Below are 24,670 nucleotides of genomic sequence, written 5' to 3' on the forward strand. Positions count from 1 at the left end.
TATATAAGCATCAACTTTAGAGCTCAATATTAAATATTTACACATTTTCAACATATTCATGCAAGAAAAAAATGTCTGAAAGTCCCGAATGCATAGACATTCCTCAGCCTGATCACAAGCATTTGCAAGCAGAGAAACATTAATTTCAATCAACCCGACGTTATCCCTTAATCACTCAGCTTTAACAGGTGCTGTACGTCGAGCAAGATTCCCCTGACTAGCACAAAAGCGATGTATTTTGTAAATACCTGTCGAAGGGATGGTGTCCTAACTCCACCAAAGTCAGTGGAATGGAACAGGATCGCAAAACTATTTTTTAAATATTAATACATATTAATTTATATTAATTTCTTAAATATTTATATTTAGTTCTGTTTCCCTGTGTTGCCAATGCAGGGATTTGAATCACAAGTCCTGTTCTCAAGAGTTGCAGGGTAAAACCTTGACATCTGATTGCTAGTGTTTTACTGTACATTGCTCAGAGCCAAAAGCATCCGGAAAACGTAGTCACATATTCAATGGGTAAAACATAGTTTTCAAATACAAGACAGACCAAGAAAGTTGTTCTCTGTGATTATTAATACGAGTTCAAGTGCAGTTACTCAACAATGCTTATAAGGTCATATCCTAGTGGAGTTTTACTTATGGAATTAATTCTTTCAGAGAACTTCTCCCTGGAAAATATGTGAGAAGATTTCATATTTCATCCCAAAGTTCTAAATCTCATTACCTCATGTCCCCAGCTGAGAGTTGAGCAGTACTTGGCAACCTGCAAATCTATCTAACGAGCAATTTCTAAAAGCAACCCAGTTTTGTTGATGATCTACACATCTCTAATGAAGGGAAGGTATCTATGGGACTTAATTTTTTGCAGTCCAACACAGATTTGTAGAAACCAGATGTAGGTCACTTTACATTATGAAATAATTATTTAATTTGCAGGTCCCATGTGACACAAAGTGCACATTCTGCACTTTATAAGTTCATAATGTGTTGTTACTGAAGCCAGCCCAAGTCTAAAACTTGTATCATTCATCAATATCACTGACATCCCATAACAAAGCTGCTGCCTAAGCATACTTTGTGAATAGGATTTTGATGCAGTTGAACAAAACCAGAATGAAAGCACTCCTTGGACAAATGTTTGGCTCCAGAAAACTGATGGACCACTTCATCCCACCTTTTTTTTTTTTTTTTTTTTTTTTTTTTTTTTTTTTTTTAACTTTTATTTTCCTACTTTTTTTTTCTATTTTTTTTTTTTCTCCTCTGAATTCACGGTGCATGTAGTATTATTTCCATACTTCTTTTAGACTTACCAGTTCTTTGGCAGAGAGCAATACTTAAATTGGGCTTTCCTCGCTGACCCTGAAAATCTGGGTATGAACCTGTTTTCTTTCTAATTGCTTCTTACAGAGACACCATTTCCAGCATTTCTAGATCTCCACATTGCAATAAAATGTTAATTTACCAATTAAAAAAAGGGAGGGGGATGGGAACGGGTGGAGGGGAGAGGACATCACCAGACTAGTGGGTGAACAGAACCTCACAAGTTCTATGTCATTAAAAAAAAAACACGGGTCCGAAGAAAGTAGAGGGAAGAGTCAGAAAGACTCTTTTTTTTTCTGACTGTATACCCAACCAGAAGCTGAGAATCAAGAAGTGTGTAATCAGAAAGCTTCAGAAAAGGCAAAACCTACTAAATAAAAATTTAATGTAACCTTGAATAATCTTGAAGTACACCACTTGTAAGCATTTTAGAATATGGTTTAAAAAAAAAAAAAAAAGCATATCACAAAACAACCAATTCAATATATTCTCATCTCAATACTTACAAAAGAGCAGTTATGTTCACCAATTATCTTTACAGTAAACATGTTTGTTGTGTGATCCAGTGCAAATTTGCAAAACAAGTGTTTTCACACCTCATCAAAAATACTCCTCCCACAATAATAAACAATCATAAACAGTTTCACAGGAATTGCTAAATATATGAGTAAAAACTTCTTAGAAGATGACAAAATAATGAAATTAAATAATCAGTCTTCTATTAAATTCTGAAAGTAATTAATTATTTAGATGTTAATGCAGAGAACTAAAGACCATCAGTCAGAGTCTAAGGTTCCCAGTAAGGATAACATATTCCATAGAGTTATGGAATTGGAATATGGCTTGTCTACCCTAGGAAGGCTGTACTGGGATAATGTAACGAGCATCTCTAGTAAAGATATAGCTTACAAAAATCTTAGTAGCTCACAAAAATCTGTTTTTTGTTTGTTTGTTTAAAAAAAAAAAAAAAAGCTAGCAAAAATTTGTGAGCATAATCTATAAACATTCGATAAAGAAATACATACTTCTTATTATTTACCTGTGTCTACAGAGTAATTGAAAATATTTAATTCAAATGTAAAACAACAACAACAACAAACATTTATCACATGAAAATCTTTTGCTGTAACATTTAATTTCAGAACAAATATCAATGTCCTCAATTAAATTTCTGGGTAAGATAGAAAGTTAGATAGAAATTTTCTTTGCATTCATCCCGGGTATATAAAAATGCAGTTATGAAATTCTCCAAATTTTAGTCACTATTCCAAGAATGTGGTGTAGGCGTGCATGGGCTTAACCTTAAGCATGCTTGTTCATTCAATTTAGACTTTTTTTCTACAGAAAAGCACTGAGAAAAATGGAAGATGTTGGTTCAGTTGCAATGCAGAATAAAAACATATACCAATAATTTGCACTGAAGTTTTGTTTAGTGGCCAGAAAACATGAGAGTAAGGGTCTCTGGAGGGTTTCTCTCACCTGATTTGACTGTAACAGAAAAGTGCTTAAGTTTAGACGGCACCAACAACAGGGCAAAACAATTTATAGTAATAAAGACCATGGAGCACAATTATGGGATTCCCCTGAGATGATGTTATTCAAGTGTAAGAACTATGAGAAAATGGAATGTAAAAGACAAACTTGATTTGAAAGATATATGTACTAAATTGGATTAATAATTTAGGAGACTGTGATCTCAGGGAACTGCATGGGTTTTGAATGACTTTACTGGAATGCTAACATGAACGTCACTGGAGAACTCAGAATAAAATTGCGAGGGAAAGGAAGACCTTTTTTTCACAATCATATATCCTAAGACCAAACTTAGAAGAGGCTACCATGCCAATGCAAATAGCACATTATGAATAAAACTGATAGGAAGGAATTAGAAATTCTATTAGCTTGATACTAGCAGTGAAGTGGCTGTCCACATAGTGACATTTTTTTGCTCAGATACAGTTAAAGAAGTTGGATTTATAATTCTATCCTTGCATTCAAAAAAAAAATAAAATCACTCACAGAAAACACTGCAACTACTGGGATAAAGTTATCTTAGCCTTATTAAACACAAATTGCCCGCTTAGGGCCTGAACACACTACTGAAGAAAAAAGATTTATAATCTCAAGAAAATATAGTATGTTTGGAGTTAGAGCTATCTAGGCTTTCTTTGTATAAACAGGTCAGAAAGATAAAGCTGTGGTCATTTTAGTTAGGTTCTAGAAACAGGAGGAATGCTCCCATTTGTCATGTAGCAATCCCTGAAGATCTCCAGTACTTCCTAAGTATAGTTGGTTGGAGAGGAGGATTTGAACACTTCCTCAGCTACTGCTCCCAGAACAGATCACTGGAAGCACATGAAAACACAAAAGCCCATGAAAATAAACAAATGCTTAATTGCAAAACCAGCTATCATCAAGGCTCTTGACTTTAAATCAACATTTCCCCAAGTATAAACCTGAGAAAAAGTTTAAAAATTAATACAAATAAAAATATATATATATTTCCAAATACATAACCAGATTAGAGCTTTCTTGCTTACACTTCTACTTAATCCTTATAAACAAAGTCTTTCTGTCTGAAGCAGAGCAATCAGAATAGCAAATCATTAAAGAAAGTTTTTAGGGTGGCTTCTGCCTGAGTAATGAATGTTTGTACTGTTCTATCATGCTCTGGTTGCACTTTAATACAGACAAAATGTACTACCAAAAATATTGCCTCCCCCCCCCACCTTTTTTTTTCTTTAAAATGAAATGTTCTAACCAAGACAATTTTAGAAAAAGACTGTAATTCACAGAAATGCTACCAAAAAGTTGCAAGACTGCTGTATTGAAAAGAGTTGACTTTCTCTGGAAAACCTGACAGACGTTTCATCAGGGCTTCTAAAAAGATCAAATGGGAGCACAACCTGAATATGCAATTGCTGACTGATGCGCTTCTTCATACATCTGGAACACTTAAAGAGTAATTGTCAACTCTTTATAACCTACAAGCCCTGCAGAGAGAGAGTAAGGTTACTAAGAATAGGTTACTGATTTTTATTAGACCCCTTCAAAGTAATTTATGGATTCCCTGAGGTGCGCAGACCACAGCTTGAAAGCCGCTGATTAAGAAAATTTGCAACTGAGTAGGCTTAAGCAACCCAGCACAGCTAAGATACTGCAAAATCAGAAAATTAAATCAACACTCGTTTTTGTTAGGCTATGTCAATGTGCCTTAGATCCAGTTCTTGAAACACCTCAGCCTCTTCCAGTGCAGTGACTCCATCGCTCAATGGTCATATTCATAAGAACAAGAGAGCCAGGTTGAGAAAGATACTGGAGATTTATAGACCTCAGCCACAAAATCAGCTCATAAACTGAAGTGTTTATTACTTGTATTAAATCCCTCGTCTTCTTTACTTCGTGCTATAAAGCTCTAAGTGGTGAAAATTCACGTTAGTAAAAGATTGAACTTTATATCATAATGTCTTGCATCATTAAAAAGTTCTATCAACACCAGTAAACACTGTGCCCATGTAAAAGTAGATTTACAGTGCAAACCTAGGTGCTAAGGAAACGTGTTTCTGGACGACATTGTTTCTCCAGTTTAGTTTCATCTCAGATTGCACTTCCAGTCTGTGCACTCCCCAAAAGTACTCTGCAATGTGAATCAAAGCATGTTATCTGGAGACAAACAGGAGATGTGATTTCTAAAGTATGCTGGGGATCCAAACTAAAACGTTAAAGTAGACCAAGCCTTCATTCACTGCCTGTTCTTACCATGGCTCAGCTCAACCTGCTCTGTGCCTGAGAAAGATTTCCAAAAAGTCAGGTGCATCTATGTAGATTTGAAGTTGAGAGATTTTAAAATTATTTGCCCAAGATGGCAATTTAGTGCCTTAGTGCACGTGCACATACTTGGTGTTGATTTTAAAATATTTTGTCTGAAAGGCCTGCTTTGTTTTTACCAGATTCTCCGGAAAAACAGAAGCAGCAATGTGCTATATCAGTGTTTAAAAGATTATACCTGGTTTTGTTTTGTTTTGTTTTCCAATCATCTCTGGTAAACATTGTTTTCCATGCAGGCTTTGGTTTTTCACACAATTTGAATTCATGCAGACTAGTGGGCAAACAGCACCCTCCTTTGAAACTGTAGAAACAATCCTATCACCTGACCCAAAAATGCTTTCAATTAAAAAATGGGCACATAATAAATAGGTGTTTTAGGGAATTTGAAATGTATTTGAGATTCTAAAACTGCTGATTTAGATCTGATTTCTGAATTCACAATTGAATAAGAGACCAATCAGTATTGCTGTAGGTCATACTGTTTTATTTTATAAGCTACTAGTGTTAAGCTTTGGCAATGGAGATATTTTCTGAGCTTTTGGCTTGTTGTTGTTTTAGGAAAGTTCTGTTTGTTTTGTTAATCACCAGATAAATTATTTTAAGAGAATTGTGGCTCCCTTTGTCAAGTTCAGTCTATTAACAGTATTCCTCTGTATTACTAATGTTTACATTTTATATTTCTACTGAAAAAACTGAGTAAGTTCGCATGAACACATTGGTATTTATAATTGTCTTCAAGTAGTTAAAATATGGCTGAAAATATGGTATGATAAACTGGTTTTCATACCCACATAAGATAAAACAAGAAGGCAATGTGTTTAAATTCTTACAAGAGACATCTAGGTTATTCACCAGGAGTAACTGTCTCACTGCACAGATGCTTAAATAAATTATCTTGGAAAGACACAGAATTTCCATTACTGGAAACTTGGAGAAATAAGTATGATAAATTTCTGTCAAGAATGGCTTAAGTATTGTTGATAGTGCTTTTGAGTACAGGGACAGACTAAATGACCTCAAAGATCCCTTCAAATAGGTTTTCTCATATTCTGCCTCTTCTTGTTTGTCTTTGGATGCTTTCATCAGGCTGTGGCTTAACCAGGGAACAGAGACTGGAGCACTCCCTGATTTATAATACCCAGCACTCTTCTCTGCACAGCACTCCTTATATAGGGAGTTCTGGGGAGAATAAAGTAAATACAGCTTTGCTGCTCTGCACAGGATGAAGACAGACCGACAACGCACGCCCTCTGTTTCAGTTGCAGCCCTCCTAGCTTGCTGGCTGTGGGGGATGGTGCTCAGTCCCCCTCGCATCCCTGTCCTCAGCACTTCTGCACGATCCCACAGGGACAGCCAAAACAGTGTGACCCCCCGGCACCTCCAGAGCCAGTTGGCACATGTTGGCAGGAACACCTCACTTCAGCCAGGCCTGTTCCTCTCCTGACACAAGGCAGTGGACACAGACACAGGATGCTGCCCTCCCCAGCTGGCACTTGTTGAGCTCAGGGAGTCCCAGTGGGCTAATTTTGCCTCCTGAGGGGCCTCACAGCTAAAGCTGAGCATCAACTGGAGCCAGGCTCTTCCCTACAAACAGGCCACCAAACCATCCTCGCATGATGCTCCCTTATTACCCAGGATTCCCAAATTCATATATTTTGGAGACCCGGAATCCTGAATCTGCCCTATCTTTTGAATACAGAAAACAGCCTAAAAGCACCAATTTTTCAGACATGAAATACTTTAATGACCTAATGACAACTTAAATGGGCATGACTTTTTCTTCAAAAAAGCCTTTTACAAGTAGTGGAAGACAGCAAGACAATTTGTGCACAAGAGCTTGGATACACGCATAATAGCTGGATGCTTCAACCTTCTCTGTTTTCTGTTCCCGGATATTTATTGCTTGTGTTGAATTAATATAAAAAAAAATATCTAATAACAATAATAATAAAAAAACAGGCTGGGCTAATGTCATTAGAAGCCATATACTGTTTCACCTCTTCCTAGCTTTAGGAGGAAGAAGGTTAAATGGGGGGTGCTGGCAGAACAAGCTGTTTGTAAGGAGGGCAAATACCTCTGTGTCTTTGCTGTTTTCCAGGGTGCCAACTGCTTCATCACTTGTACTGTCAGATGGGTTGGACCTTTTTAAAAATCCTTCTGGAATCACCTGGTTTCTTTTTTTATAAAGAGCAATGAACGTATGTGAGTGTTTGCAACAACATTACTCAAAAGTTGTTTTGGTGCCTCTGACATTAATCTATACTTTGAATTTCATCTAATTTATATAAAAATGGTATTTCCTAATACCTGTGCTTCTACTGCCTCACCTTCTTTTCAGTTTTCTTCCTTGGACATCACAAATAAAACCTCCAATGCACTGACAGCTGGGGCAGTGTTACTTATTTAGTAGCAATGATGGCAAGGATTCCTATTAGGATATATCAGCTTTTAAGGCTGCACTGCCCTTATACCCCCATAATTCAACCTGTTTTTCCATCAATTTAGTATTCTACAGTGTCTGAAGGAGATTATGTAACACTTACAGAAAAATATACACACATTAGGTTTTTATAGCAAAAACAAAGTCATTTGAATGCTGAGACAAATAGGGGCAGGGGAGGGGTCCAAATCTGTTCTAATTAAGTACTACAGAGAAATTAATTTACAACTAAAACACTCTGAAGAACTATACCTGATTTGGTACAAGGTTATGTTGTACTACGCAAATGGTTGACAATCCTTAAAAATTAAAACAAGTGCTTACAGCCTGCAAATAGCACAGATAAAAGATACTGAAACGGCTGCCAGATTTCCCCGCTGTGCCAATGGGTGATTAGTTGACACTGACAGTGAGGATTAGAAGACAGTTCAGCTGTTCCCTTGACCTTTTGAGATATACAAGAGATTTGAAGACGTTTGCTAATTGTTGTTGCATTCAGCAGCTGCAACAAAATTCTGGAAATATTTAAATACTATACGTAATTATTTGGGGATGCTGGGTTTTTGTTTGTTTGTCTGCACTGACATAGTTCATGAAGTAGGGTTGCAAACCAAGATTCAAATTACTGCACGGTGCTAAAATGAACGAAATTTAGCTCATTTACTTTTAAAAGGCTTCAAATTTTCTACATCACCTCTTGCTTTATGGAAAGAAATTAAAGAGATAATGCATTTTCAGTGTACGAAAACACTGCTTGATGAATTTTTTCTTTTTTTTTTTTTAAATACAAAGTGCACACTGGTTGTGGAATCAGCTAACATCTTAAGTGTGCTTCATAGTTGGCAGGCTGGCAAAAGACTTAAAGTTGCTTATTGTTATATACTGCTATGATTTTGGGAAATTTGTAAAATAACATTAACATTAGCCTTACAAACTGGATTTTTATGCTGTCTGCATTTATGCATTTTAATGTACTTTATGGTATCACATGTAAAATTTTTTTTGTTTTTGTTTTTTAAGCGATTTAAAGTTGCCATGAAGAATATATAATTAACTTTATTCAGCTGATTCATTCACTTATCAATCAAATATACTAAATTCATACTTTTGAAATCCAGGAAGACAGATTTTTAGAGACTGGAAGATATATGAAACATCTTCCTCTGCAAATCTGTATGTCCTTGGATCTTTCATTGGCCCTGAGCATTTCTCAGCATGTAAGTCTGGCAAAGGACTTAAAATAGAAAGATATATAGATAGAAAGATAACGCATGCTTCATTAGCTATGCAAGGCCTACTGAATTCAAAGGTTAAAGAAAATGTATGATGAATCCCTAAACACAGACTATATAGGTAAAGAAAAGTAAAAATTGATAAATGCTGCATTAAAACTTCAATTTATATTCAATTACACTCATTATGTCACACTAGGAAGTAAATGAACTGAACACCTCCTTAAAAGGATGACTCAGGATTTTCATGTGGTTATTTATCTGAGGTTACTTTTAATTAAGTTTAATTAAATTTTGTTAAAGTTTCCTCAATAATCACTGCTATTACTTTAACTTTCTTGAAACAACTGCTTGTCTCCTAGGATCATTTGAGCAAAGGGGAAACACAGGTATTTCTTGTTTAAATGACACCTTGAGCTATACATAGATTTTCTACTGCTCGTTTCTAATACTAAGGCAATGCAAATGATCAACATTAATAAAAACAATAAAACCAACATGTTCACATTTGGCAGGAACTGGTTGGATTCTACCGCAGAATTTGACAATATTGAGTACCATTCCCAACAGCAGATGAGCTGGTAGTGCTCCTGCAGAGCTAATCCTGCTATTTAGTTTATATCCAATGTTTGCTTCCTGCCCAAATGACACCTGTGTGTTTCTTCTGAGCCAGTATGTGTCTGCATACACAAAAGCATATTTCAAGGTTTCCCCAATAGGCATTTTGGATTTATACAAGTTAAGAATAAGTTGATTTCATCAGAAAAAATGTAAAATTTATAGAATCCCCAGAGAAAAAAAAAAAAAAAAAAAAAAAAGAACCTACTAAGGCATTGCTTTGTAGAAAGGAAATAGGAACCGTTTGTGATCTGAGCAATAACTCTAATGAAGAAAACCATTTCTGTGAGAGCAGGAAAAAAAAAAAAAAAAAAGAAAGAAAGAAAAAAAGGAAAAGAAAAAAGAATTGGATGCTAAAGGACAGACAGATCCCAAATATCAGCTATCAGTTACCTGAAAACACTAAAAAATTGCAGCCCTGTCACAGCTGTTGGCAAAAAAAAAAAAAAAAAAAAAAAAAAAAAAAAAAAAAAGAAGGAAGGGAAGCAAATCTCATATTAAAAACCCACAAAAATAGAAGATTTTTTTGTCAAATCCACAGTCAAGTGTGTCATCGTACATGGCAATACAGAAAGGGCCTTTTTCCTTGCTCTACCACATTGCCTGAATTACAGAGCCTGCCTGTTCATCTTCTAAGCCTCAGCATTCATCCTCATGAGGAGGTTGGAAAGTGATGCACTGCCTTCTTTCCAAACAGAAAGGAAACACACATCTCTTGCATGCCAATAAATTGAAGAAATTAACCTCTAAGAATTGTCCCCAGGGCAATACAGCTGTGAGCCATTATTTCTTGTGATAGGGCCAATTTTTTTTTTCTTTTCCTCCCTCTCCATTGTCCCATATTCTTAACATGCATCTGATATCTGCCAAATTTGGCATGGCAGGCTGGGATTTCTAGTTCCATCCCCCAGCACAGGGAGAATTTCTCTCTATGCAGAGAAATGCGCACAAGAGCAGAAGACAAACCCTGCACATACACCTGAAGATCGTATGAAATTGGTGTAGGACCTTAGTTGATTGACAAATACAGATATTGGAGGGGTAGACATCACCCTTGGGTTAAAAATAAACCAATAAATAAATAAATGAAAGAAAAATAATTTATGGAAACAGTTCAGTGCTGGATGGGAAACTTCAGTTGATTATACGTGCAACTACAGAATAATGAACAAAATTCTTAATAAAGACTTTAGAGTCTTTATAAAGTCTTAATAAAGACTTTAGAGTTGTATCAGAAAGGTAGTATTTCTTATTTTATCCTGGATGCAGGGAATGTCTACTGTGTATCACCAGAACAAAATTCCCTTTAGAGGGCTAGGTGTCACAGCAGAAGCATTAATACCACCAATTGATGTAAGGAAAAACAAGAGCTGGAACCATGAAAAGATAAAGGCTATAACAACAGCATTTTGAAATGTAGTAAAGGAATAAAGTCTTAATTATGTGATATTACTTGGTTTTGTTTGTTTGTTTTTTAAATATAAGAAATCTTATAACATTTACTGTAAGTGCTGGGGGATTGGGACATCTTTATAACATGACCCTGCAGTTGAGCCTTGCTGAAAGCCAGCAGAGTGCCTACTGCAGCTGTTCTGCTCCAGCAGAATTTGCACGTAGAGGAGGGAACTTGCAAAGAGGATTGGATTGACCCAAATCAGCTGAAGTCTTAAAATAAAAAAATAAATAAAGTGTACACCAGTATAGACTACAAATTGGATAGAAATTTGTGCCACCTGGTATTCAATTCAGCACTTTCACTCCTAAAAGAAGTTTCTTGCTAGCTGTTTTATATTCTCATATATATTTATATACTTGTAAATAAGAAATGTTTACTTTTTTATATCTTTCTGCAGATACCTGCACTAATCACCGTTCCAAATCTCTCCCACTGTGACATATTTCTACAGAATTGCTCAATGTGATGAAATGTCAAGAGACATATTTTGACTCACGTCTTCACAGGCAGTAGCACAAGAGCAGATGAGAACAGCACAGCACAGTGTTTTGGATCTTAAGCAATAGATCTTCACAAGGTGGGGGTGAGTTGCTCAGGTTGTTTTTTTTCCCCTTTAAGACATATTTTCACAGATATTTAATCTGAATAATACCTTTGCTTCTACGGTAGAGGCATCTACAAGTAGATGCATTTACATCTCTTTGGCAAATACCCCACCAGTGGGCATGCTGGCACTTTCATTTCCATGTCTGACTGTGACTTGCTGTCCCATGCATATGTCCTTGTTCAAGGTCCACATATAACGAGTATGTGGTGTGCTAGGGGCACGCAGAACAGTTGTACCATGAGGACCATCACAACTGGGCAGCTCAGCATGGAAAGAAGATGAACAACCACCCTCCCACTGCAGAACAGCTGTACCTTCTCATCCGTACAGGTGCCCTTTCTGATTTAAATCTCCTGTTGACCAAGCAATGGAATATGTTACAGGAATGATAGGGAAATGCCTGAATGGTGAACCAGCAGAAATATTACCTCCTGTAAGAAAACTAAGAGGTCAACAGGCATCCCACCTGCGGCCCCAAGCAGCGGCATATCAACACCACTGCAGGTTAATGCATCTGACTTGGGAGGTTCAGATTTCAGGGTACTGTGCCCTGCTTGTGCATTTGTTCCTGTTCATTAACTTGTTGCATGAATAACAGGAAGGCTAACCCAGCCAAACCTCTGCTGAGCAGTATTGTGCAACAAAAGCTTTGCTTTCAATACAGAGTTTTGCCTTGGGAATTTCAACCGAAACTACCTAAAATCAAAAAGATTACTCTTTTTTTCCTCCTCCACCTAAATTGCAAAGAACTGTACACTAGACAATAAATGTTATGCCTGTGGCTTCACACTGACAGCTGGGACTTCAAAACATCTCACCTCAGGCTACTTTTTCCCTCAGTTGTAATTCACGTAAGGAAACATAATTCAAGGAAGAAAACTTCAACAGCTTGTTGCATCATGTAAATAGTAAATGACTGTCAGGCGTTGATATCAGTGGGTTGTGCAACAGGGTAATAGGAGACACATGTGAAATAAGGCCTGAAGGATGGTAACAAGGGAGAGGATTCAAGGCTCAGAAGTTGCTAGTGAAGGTGTTAACAGAAGGCTGAAAATTTTTAACCAGTTCACACACAACACCAGTAGATATGGGGGATGCACCATGGCTGGGCAGTACTGCTAATCCACAGGGCAGAGTATATCAAGGTGGCTATGGGGAAGAGATCTATGGGGAGGGGATCAAAAAAAAAAAAAAAAAAAAAAGAAAAGAAAAATAGCAGATTCCTTCAGCTCCGTAACACTGCAATTTCTCACTTCCTTGGGGGTTCTCACCCAGTCTGAGCTCCCTTGTTTCATTTCCACAAGCAATTTGATGGTTTGAGACCACAGTTTGGGTAGCTGATCTCAAGCACCCATTCTTTCTATTTATATACTGGCTTTAAAAACAGCATTGATACTTCTTTAAAAAATGTATGCAAAAATTATTTCACCACACAGTGATACAGAAAGACAAACATTCAAATACGGTCCTGGACTAACTCTAATCTACACTGCAAAGACAAACAAACAAACCACCATGTAGCCAGGCTCCCATATATTCATTAAATCCCCTTCACATATCACAGGCTCACTATTATGTTTGCTCAGAGTCTGTAATCTGTTAACCCAGGACACTGAAGGATTTTGTTCCAAGGCACAAAGTATTTTCAGCTTGCTTAAGTCACATCCCTGTGTAATCACCATTAGAGCAGTGACTACATCTGCACCAGCAATTTTCTCTCAAAATACATTTACTGAAACACAGCAGCAGTTTTGCACTTTTTTGAAAGAGTGGAAAAATGATTGTGTGGATCAGTAATGAGAGCAGTAATTGCCACAGGGCTGACAATAATTTATGCAGAAGTTCTCAATTGCTCCTAATGGCCTGTCAGATGGTAAAAGGGAATGCAAAGCAGATCATAAAAACAACTCTAGCGTAGCTTCGGAGAACAGAATTCTTGAAACTTTCACTCTTACTAAGAAAAGTGAAAAATACAGGAGCTGAAGTGGCTTCTGGAGAAGCAATAAAAACAAACTACACTATTATCTAGTAATTCACATAGATAAGATTTTACGATAGCAAAAAATAAAAGAAAGAAGAAAAAAAAAAAAGATTTTTTTCCAAGATTCATTCATATCTTAAATGCAGGAGAACAAAATCTTCAGGTACTACCAACAGGAGATTACTACCACTACTAGTTCCAAGGTTGATTGAGGAAGGTAGCTACTGGTTCTTCAAAATCACAGAAATATTCCTTATTTCCAATGGTGTAAAGTAAATGCAACTCAGAAAGTAATAACCTACTTACTTTTCTAAAGACAATACCAAACTGCACTAGAGCCATTTGGAAATGCAGTTCTACTAGTCAGAGGACTTCTGCTTTGGTAATGTATCAACATGTACATGTATAGTTTAAAATTGGAAAACAGTCAGTCCAACACACAGAAAAATGTTTAATCTCACAGCTGCCTAACACAAGAAAACACACAGACATATGCATACATTACACTGTACTGGTAGCAATTCCTGAAGCAATTGAGACACTCTAATGTGTTTTTGTGTTTTTGGTTTTGTTTTTTGATCTGTGGATTTTATCCTGTATTCCTCCTCCAAATACATCAGAAAAAAAAAAATGCATCTTGCACTTAAGCTACAGAAACTAATTCCATTACAGCTTCAAAACTTAAAGTCGGTTTCAAAACAAATTGTATCTCTTCTAAAAAATTAAGGAAGACTTCAACTTATCATATTAACTAATAAAGTATCTTCCAGACAAACAGTTCCAAAAATGTGGGGAGACCGGAGACCACTGAATGAAATACTGTGCTGTGGGAAAACACAAACACATTTTCCCAGGCTGTACTGCTGAGCTTTTCAGACTGTCCCAGAATTTCAGATGTGTCATACATTCCCATGGGAAAAGAAACACTTTAAATACGATATCAAAATTACAATAATAATAATAATAATAAAAGTAATAATAAAAATCATGGTCTGATGACACAACTCTCCTCTTCCTAAAACCTTGTAACAATCCTATTTTAAAAATATTAAAAAAAAAAAAAAAAACTTCACACAAAGTAAGTTTATAAATAAGAGTGCACATTTGTGCCCAAGGGAAAAAAAAAAAAAAAAAAAAAGTTTGCAGAATTGAAATCTTAATTTTGTAAACCATTTTTCATGGTTTACAATGTCCCCAAGGTATCCTACTATGCCCAGGTATGAGGTAATGAAAATAAATATTTTCTTCGGTTAAAAAATAAATTACTTCTTTCCCTTCTCATGCCTACATCAGAGACCTGCTGAAATTGATAACAACATATTCAATGTTCAGTGAGAAAGCAACAAAAGATTCCTGATTACATAGAAAGGATTAAAGAATCATAAATATGCTACAAGAGCTACACATAGCTACATGCTTGTTCTGCTCGTGAATGGAAAAGGAAAAAGGAAGGGTCTTCAAGGAAAGTAGCCAAAGGAAACTGAAGCAAATGTAAAAACCATTTCAAGGTTATATTTAGAGGAAGACATTCTTCATACGTTTGCCAAGCTATTCACGTCATTTCACACAGCATGTTTTATCCAGCTTTATAAGTCTATGAGAGAACAGGAAAGAAAAAATCTGGATCGGTTGCCAGAAATGGAAATCTTGCATTTATGCAGAGGAACGAATATTTTAAGCATGTGAATTCAAGAGTACTTTCAAAGGGGGGGGCCTTAAAACCTTCTACAGATATTGCAGAAGGATCCTGCAGTTTATAGCTTAGAAGTAACATGACCTAGCTTCTATTACTCTCTGTCCAGCTAGGCTCACTGGCCTTTAGCTATGTCACTAAAAATACTAAAATGAGTGAACTTCAGTAAATTCAAGTCTTCATCTGGTATAACCCAGCTGAAGACCTGTCCATGTTTATGTACACAGGCTACATCAGTTACATAAGCAACCACATATTTCTCCTCTATAACATGCTAAACAATAATCTAAGATTAATAAACACCAACCACAAGCTCAAACATGAAAACAAATTCTCAAGTTCTATAAGAATATTATGGTTTTAACTCAGCACACGTCACAAAGGTCAACTGTTTGCATAAAGAAATGTCAAGCATGCAAATAATACATCACTACTACTATGTAGTGGTAATAGGAACAACTGAAATGGAAATTTCCTGTTGGTGACCTTCTGGAGGGTAGGGATGGAATCAATTTGAGATATAGGACCATTTTCACTTAAATCTATGCAAATGACTTCAATAAAGAGTTTCTTTTTACCTTCATTGCCTTCTCCAGGTGGCTGGTAAAATGAGAGCCCCAAAGATATGATGGCTGCAATTTCCAAGATTATAAGAGTCACGTCCTGCAGCGCTTCCCAGACTAGCTGTAAGAATGTTTTTGGCTTCTTTGGGGGAATGAAGTTTTTTCCAAAAATAAGCTTTCTTTTTTCTAGATCTGCAGCAGTGCCAGCTAATCCTGTAAATTAAAAAATTAAAAATTAAAAATGCAGGGAAATAGAAAATAACCGTTTATATCTGCTTTTCTATAAATTATTTCTTCAAGTACAACTACAAGCTGTACCAACCATAGCATATTAACAACAGGCAGATTTTCCATTTACATTTTGCTTTTGCAAGGTGACTTGCCCTTACATTCTGAATGGAATCCTTAAGGACTTTGTTTAGTACTAATTCCTGCAACTTTTGTTCCTAAACAAACTGAATTAGTAGACTTACTTTAATAAGATCTCTCTCTCTCTCTCTCTCTCTATATATATATATATACACATATAAACATATATACACGTAAGCAATGACTTCTGAAAACATAATTTATTTGGACTTTATGATCTATTTGGGATGCAGCTGGAATAGTTGTCGGCAGCTTTTGGTAATATCAGAAGCAGCATATCTTTGTTCAGACCTCAGGTTGATGACCTCAAAGTAAAACTCAATAAAGCATGTCATGTTCTCCATCAAAGCAACTGCTCTTGCTGCATAGGTACTGTCACATAATTGCTGGAGTGAACTGTGTCAAATTTTGTCCCTAGGAAGACAACCACAGTGACAGGATATACGTGTAAAGAAAAAGCAAGCAAAGGTTCCTTAAATCTGTATAAAAGTGTATGTTTTCTTCATGACACTTCAAGTTAAGTGCATTTCAATGTAAGGATGCAATGTAAGAATGTGAATGAAGTTGTGCTGAAGAGTTCCAACCTTTCACTTAGGTGCTTTTTTTTCTCCCCTGTGTTTTAATTATTTCAAGTCCGTGCATATTGATCACCTTTTCTGTTAAAAAAAAAAAAAAAAAAAAAAAAAAAAAAGCTACAAAATACTTGCAAATGTTCAGGTAGAATAACTGTGCCTATATACTGCTCACAGCAGCATAAGGAACTGCAATAAAGTAGAGAGGTTACAGGTATCTGGGTATCTGTCAAATAATATTTCCATCTGTTGAAACATTTACAAAACTGTAGGTTTTGAACACAATCAGCAACACAAAATTATTCACACTAAGATGACAATTAAAATAGTTCCACTGAGGGTTGACCTCAGAGGACCACTAAAAAGGTGCTTGCAAGAGAGCAAGAGGAAACCATCCCACGCTAAAAGGCTTCCCATCACTCCTCTTCTTGCACTGATCAAGGTAACTCCTTCCCTTCCGCTAAGGTACATTGACACCTACAGGTACGTGAAGAATGGAAAGCCCTCTTACAAGCATCTCCAAGACGCCACACAGAAGAAACGAGGATCCTAACGTGCTAATGACACCCAGCTCTATATCCCAGCCATTGAGGACTGGCACTGCTGTTCCCAGCACCATGGTGCACACATGCCAGATGAAAGCACCAGTCCAGGCATAATTTCAAGACCAAAGTGATGCTTTGCTGAAAGTATCAATCCTGCCACAGTACAGCCACAGCCGACTCACCTTTCACTTCAAGTATATAATTACAACTGCTGTGTAGTTTCTGGCTCTTGGTTAACTCATCAAACTTTCATTTCACCTTCAGCTTCTATGAAACACTATCCTCCCTTCCCAGGTAAAGGCATGCCGTAGTTATTATTGCCTCGCTCAATTTAATTTTCAGTACCTACTGCTTAGTGAGACTACAACACAGGTTGCAGCTACTACAACGTGTGCCTATGCCCATCTCTGCAATTCAGACAATCACGTCAGACTTCTCAGCTCCTCTGTGAGTTCTCAGTCAGCTTCCAATGCAGGCTAGAGGCCTTCCCCATGTGAAATGTGAATAGCAGATGATGAGCCATTTGGGTAGTTACCCTTTTGTGAACCAATGTAGATCAGAGAAGTTAAGGCAACAAAGGTGGGAGATCAGAGAAGTCACTCGCCACTGATGGGATCTGACATAGGGACAAGCCTTCAGGAGAAATGAAACAAGTCCAATTTGATCAGCTTCCAGAGGGCTGCAAAGCCCTTTAATACAAAGCAGGGTTTTCACTAAAAATAGCATGCACAATTTGTACTAGTTCCCCAAAACATAACCTGCCCCAGATACTGCAGTGACTTCATACATGAAGGGGAAAGTGCATCAACCCTGTTGACAGTGGCAGGAATTTCTGGCAGAAACATTCATATAATGCATCTACGAGCAGCAGAAAGACCTCAAATGCATATTGGAAAGCAGAAGAAAAATACGTCTTCAAAAGGAGTATTTCCCAACACAGAACATATGTGCACAGCAGCAGGCCAGCTCCAGCAGGTAAGCAGATGACTGGGTACTCAGCTGCGGGAAGCCACGGCTGAAACAGCACAGGAAAGAGCTGCCCTAGTTTTGAACAATCCTAATTACATTTACCTAGCCTTTAACGATGAATTTACCACTTTGCAAACTGCGTTATGTACTTTATTGTCAATAAGCCACAAACGGTATGCATGTCCTGTCCTATACTGCTGATCATAGCACATATGGTATTTCATACGTACATTCTAAGAAGCTTCCAAAGCAAAGGAAAGAGAGAGACTGGAACTCAAAGAGCTGCTGCTTCTCTAACACACATATTGTCCACTGACACTGGAATTTAGGAACCATAAGTTTGAGAACTAGACTGGGCATAAAAAATCTATGTCCACCATGGTTTTCCAGTCTATGTAACCTATGTTAGATTTTAGAAATAAATTTTATTTAACTGTGCTCTTTCCTCTTTAATTATGGCATTTATTTTCTTGTGAATTATTTAGAAATGCTGGAAAATGAAATTCAATGTTCATTTCAAACCAAAAGGTTTCTGTTCTCCCAAGTAGTGGCCCTCATTTTAAAAACCCTATTCAATTCTTTTTTTTTTTTTTTTTTTTTCCCCTCCCTCTGAATATCAGGAGCTGACAAACTCCTGGATTTCCAGAGCAAGAGGAAAGGAGAGCATGAAGAAATACAAAGACTGATGATGAAGTCACATCTTAACAGCCCTAAGTGTTACTGCAGAGATAATAAGGTCAGAAAGGGACAATAAAATATGTAGAGAAGTCAAAGCTGTACACAGAGGTACTGCTAAGGGAAAGAGCACTAAGAATCAGAGGCAAAGATGCTTACTTTGCAAAAGTTTCCATCAATTCTCCATGGCATTGCCAGAAGAAAGTACACAGGGGCACCCCTTATCTTTTCAAATCTTTTTATTCAGAAATGCTACTTTACATAGTCCTAGAGGTGGTTTAAGCAAGCTGAACTTTGTGGCTTGAAGAGGATTAGAGGTCACTCACACTTTGTCGCACTGGCAGATCTGCGGGATGCTGCTTCCCAGCGAGTGCGCGCTGACAGGCAGTGCAGATGGTAAAAACGTCAATTAGCACAGCAGGATCTGCAAGTGGACATCTGTCCTCACCATTACTTTAACCAGGAGATGGCATTCCTGCTGCTAGACTTGCTTTTTTCCCTCCCCCTTATTACACATACTTACTTCACTACTGTTCTTGAATATTTTTTTTCCTCATTTGTCCCTTAGTCTATGTATTGACTGCTGTGACAATAATGATAGAATAGTGCAAATGAGAGCAATAAGAAAAATCATTTCTATATGAAGAGGAATTGAAGAAGGGAAAAAAAAAAGTTAACAGAGATATAGAACAGAGAGTTCTATATGACCTCAGAATCCAAACGTTACTAGCAAAAGCAGAAGCATTTGATGATGTATTCTGTATGGCAATAAGTCACAGACAGGCTGGTTTTAAATTCATGTGTCCACACACACATATATGTATATATTTAAAATACTTCTGTATGTTAAGGCTATGCAACAATTCTTTGCTTGACCAAAGTGTTTTAGAATGGTTGTACAGATTTATATCAAATTTGTCTACAAATATTATGCATATGTTTAAGAAATACTGTGAAAACTGATTATTGATGCTTCTAGCACTTGAATAGTTTCTTAAGGTTTGTTTCCAAAACTTTTCCTCCAAAATTGTTTGCAATTTGTGAAGAAAAAAAGATTAGCTAGAAAGCATTTTCTATGATACTGTGAAGTATATTAAATGGATTTCTTCTTTCATCCGGCTTGCCTTTTTAACATTTTTTTTTTCCAATTGTTGCTTTTTGGAGGGAGAGAATGATTAAAAATCTGCAGAAACAACAATTAATGGGTTTTCCCCATTCCTTATCTACATCTGTCAGTTACTGCACACTGGATATAAACCCATCATTTCAATTAATGCTTCCTGGAAAATTGTTTTTCTCCTGACAATCATCTCCACTGCAACCAAACGGAGCATCACAAACAGGATGATTTTGATGCTGCAAAAACAGCAAAAGCACATCACTACTACAGCAACTGGGAATAAATAAATAAAACTTAAGAGAAAGGTTCATGTTCACTTAAACTATGAGATGAAAAATGGAAAAAATATATTTGTACTAATTGTGCAAACAAACCATTAGTTACTTTTATAATCTCTTCCCCACATTTTCTGACTGTCTGGGGAAAAAAATAATAAAATAATTAAATAAAATAAATAAAAAATAATAAAAAATAATAAAATAAAAAATAACAATAAAAAAATTCAAATACCAAAAACTGTAAACAGGGGAATTTAAAACTCACAATATCTATAAATTCAAATGCAAAAAAAATTGTTCAGCAAGGACAATAAAAGCTTTACAGTGATGCTGAACATTATTAAATTTCTATTGAAATTAATACTCAGAGGTTAAAAAAATGAACCCACAACTTTTTTTGGTAGTTAAATCTACTGACAGATGCAACATGCACAACATGCATAAATTGTTCTTATGACAACACAGACCTATGTTTCATGTCAAGCTCCTACCACCCGAGTCTGAACCTGCACACTCAAATGATCAGCGTTTCTAGCATGACATTACTGAGGTGTTCACTGAAACCTAAAACAAAGTATCACTTTGGTAATTATTTCATTTCTTTGCCTAGTTTCACAAGTTCCATTTATTTCACATTTAACTATGAAATGATCCCTGCCTTTACTACTACTACACAACCCTTTAATATAATTTACCCAGGTCCGCCAACCTCTATAGATTTTGTGTAAATTTTCTAAAATTCAGTGGGGATTAGAAACACTAGCCCAGTTATTCTGCTATTCTAACACAGAAAATTCAAACCCACAATCTCATTTTACATTTTAAATAGGATTCCATTCTCAGGCTTTAGAAACAAATTTATGTGTACTACTCTTCTCCCTTGACAAAGCTTCTCTTGACAGCAGGTCTTCATTTCTTCCACTTCAATCTAAGAAGTACTATCAGTCTTGTGAGGGAAAGAGCTGAAAAAGTAAATTTTTGTAATTCTAACAAATAGCTAGTAACTAGGAGATTTAGTTTGAGATCTGCGTTAGGTAGATCTAAGAAACTGGGTAAGGCAAGGAACCATTGGCAACAAAATGATTGTTGTTACGGTTTTGATCAAAGGCTCAGGAAGGTATATTTTTTCTCTTATAAGTGATACAATGATGTCAACAAGCACACTATGCTGTAATGTAACAACAGTAAAAAAAAAAAAAAAGTGTCCAGAGGAGGGCTACGAAGATGGTGAAAGGCCTGGAGGGGAAGACGTACGAAGAACGGCTGAGGTCACTGGGCCTGTTCAGCCTGGAGAAGAGGAGGCTGAGGGGAGACCTCATCACAGTCTACAACTTCCTCGTAAGGGGGTGTCGAGAGGCAGGAGACCTTTTCTCCATTAACACCAGTGACAGGACCCGCGGGAACGGGGTTAAGCTGAGGCAGGGGAAATTTAGGCTTGACATCAGGAGGGGGTTCTTCACAGAGAGGGTGGTTGCACACTGGAACAGGCTCCCCAGGGAAGTGGTCACTGCACCGAGCCTGGCTGAATTTAAGAAGAGATTGGACTGTGCACTTAGGCACATGGTCTGAACTTTTGGGTAGACCTGTGCGGTGTCAAGAGTTGGACTTGATGATCCTTAAGGGTCCCTTCCAACTCAGGATATTCTATGATTCTATGATTCTATGAACAGTAGTCTCACACAGCTTACTAGGTCATGAAGTCTTTGTGACCCTCGTTTAAAGGGTGTCTAAGTAAAACACCCGCTTTGGTACCAGCTTTGCCAAAGAATTCTATGTTGCACTAGACTACTTGTTTCACTAGCACAATTTGTTTATTTACTTTTTAATACTACGAAGGCATCAGACACACATTCACACCTAGAATGGATGCCTCTGTGACCTCTTAGTTTTATCGTGTATCATTTTATTATATGCTTGAAAAAGTCTTTCATGCAGTCCGTTGAAATTCTGTTTAGACCATCTTAAATAAAATCAGTTAAGAGAAGCCAGTCTATCAGTAGGGAAGTAATGAGAGCATTTACTAGTTTCAGCAAGCTGAATTGGAATTTCACCAGTGAATGAACCTCAATGAATAATAATTTCCTTCTAATCTCAGAACAACAAAGCTGACTCTAAAGCATAATGAATCTCATTACCTGTTTTCATTAATATCACTTGCTTATGTTTGTTTACATAAATTGTAAGAAATCTGTATAAATTTTAAAAGCCTTTGGAATCACAAATCATCCAGCACGTGTCCTGGAAGCTTTACCCTGCTGACGCTACTATTTCTACTAGTCCCGCTGGCAGCGCTGCCAACCGACCTTTACAGGATTCAAAACCCCCCTGAGCCAAATGCTTCACGGCCAGAGCTGAATAGCCAGCATACAGAGGAGAGGTACACACAAAAGGCAGAACCAGGAAATGAATTAACTGCCCCTATGCTTCTCCATTAATCATCCACCCTCTTCACATCCGACAGCAATGACTGGCCAAGTCACCATGTCCTGTCCTCTTGCCTCCTGCCCTGGCTTCAGCTGCCACCCTGCAGTGTCTGTACAGCTTCAAGCTGACTACAAAAACCCTTACATAAGGCTTCACCATTTCAGTTGCATCCAGAACTATTACTCTGAAGCCACGCCAAGTATATTACATCTCCTAAGCTCTGTTTTGTTCTTTGTTTTTAAATAAAGTAACTGAAGAGCTTAACATCCTATTTTATATGCTGACACATCTAATGTGAATACTAGGAACAGATAAATAACAACAAATAGCATTTCTACAATGAGTTTCCCTCACTCTCCTTCTAGGTGTAGAAATTGATGAGCAAATTAGTCTCAGCCTTATGAGACAGAGAAAGACTGCAGTTCTTGCCCCAGTGGTGGCAGTTCAGGAGAGTGAATTCCCACCTCCTGGAACTCCTGATTTACACTCAGCTGCAAGGTACCATGCAGTATTTATTGCTGTCAAGAAGCAGTGCATGCTCGGAGACAGGTTTCATTCATTTCCTCCATCTAGCCATTTTGGTTTTATTTCTTCTGTCTTCTAGTTTATTCTAATTTCTTTTTCAAGTAAAATTACTTTGAAGAGAAATTATTAACCAGAAACAAATAATTTACCTAAGATAACTAATAGCAGCAACACAGAAATAGTTCCTGATACTGACTGTAATGTAGCCAAAAAAAGCCACACATCTGAAAGACATGCTCCAATTTCATAATAATGTAATGACTGAATAGTGTGCAGGGCATTACCATGAGTCTACATCAAGGCAACAGACAACATATCAAATATTAAAGGCAGGATCTGCATCCTAACAGATGACCAATATTCTTGCCTGAACAGACACTGAAAAGCTTTCTGCAAAGGCTGGTATCAATGTCTTCAATGAGAGCTGAAGGTCCAGTATGTAAGAAGAGGGATTAGGATTTCTCATTTACGTTTGTACTGCGGTCAGAAGTACAGCTGTTGAGAGGGGAGGCAGAAAATCACGCCACTAGAAATCATTTCTTCAGCTTTTACTCCACTCAGGTGTCATTACACCATTTATGTGTCTCATCCTGTGCATTACAGATGGTTTTCTTTTGTTCTGTTGGGGTAGTATGAGGTACAATAAAGTTGCTAGACTCTATGCCACAATACTACCAAGTACTAATGATCAAGCAGGTATACCTTCCAACCAGCACCTACCAGATAATAAACTCATGCAGAATTCCTTGTTGCATTACATATTAAAAAATATCAGTGCAGATCTTCATCTAGCATTGAAAGTTAACCAAAACACTATGGAGGGGCTTTCCTGCAGATAAGCCATTCACAAGCCAGCGGGACGCCCCGCAGATGCTGAGCACTGTGAGGTTGGCTCAGTATAACGTACCCTCAGCAGCTTACCAGTTCTGGGGCTTTTTGTAAGAGAGGCAGAGGGACTAGGGTAATGGGAATGGTTTTTATCCCTTTCTCCAGAAAAGAAAGAAAAAAAAAAAAAGGCAGATAATTGAAAATGTAGTCAACGCCTAGAGATGGTTTATTCAAATGTCTTTTTTGGTTATTTTAAAAAAAAAAAAAGATAGTATTTTACTCTGACATTATGACTTATAGTGTATAAGTGCCCTCTGCACAGGCTTCTACGTCTCCCAAAAAGGTCCAATTTCCTACTGAAGTGTAGAAGTGTAAGACGTGGCAATTTCAATTAAGTTGACAGAAAGTATGAGGGAAATACTATCAAAAACATGGTGTTAAAATGCTGTGTTATAATATGATTGTTCCAGATCATTTGAAAGCTTTTTCTTGCTTTCAAATCAAATCAAGCAAGACTTACTACAGCTTATAAGAGCACTCACTGGCTATCCTGTAGGATTCAGGGTGGAAAAGCCCTAACATATGAATCAGGTAATTGCAGGGAAAAGCAATCATGTGAAT

General features: G+C 37.1%; 1 protein-coding gene across 1 annotated transcript in view; it reads right to left on the reverse strand.

The window, feature by feature from the left end:
- Nucleotides 1-24,670, reverse strand: part of ATP2B2 (ATPase plasma membrane Ca2+ transporting 2) — a gene marked incomplete at its 3' end in the record, with an annotated part of 270,171 nt that overhangs the window by 106,254 nt on the left and 139,247 nt on the right. Inside the window, exon 3 of the mRNA XM_084293036.1 lies at nucleotides 15,760-15,957. Coding sequence (XP_084149162.1) covers nucleotides 15,760-15,957 — 198 coding nt within the window. The remainder of the gene's footprint in view (nucleotides 1-15,759; nucleotides 15,958-24,670) is intronic.

The sequence above is a fragment of the Netta rufina genome, assembly GCF_964035555.1.
Source record: "Netta rufina genome assembly, chromosome: 10".
Lineage (NCBI taxonomy): Eukaryota > Metazoa > Chordata > Aves > Anseriformes > Anatidae > Netta > Netta rufina.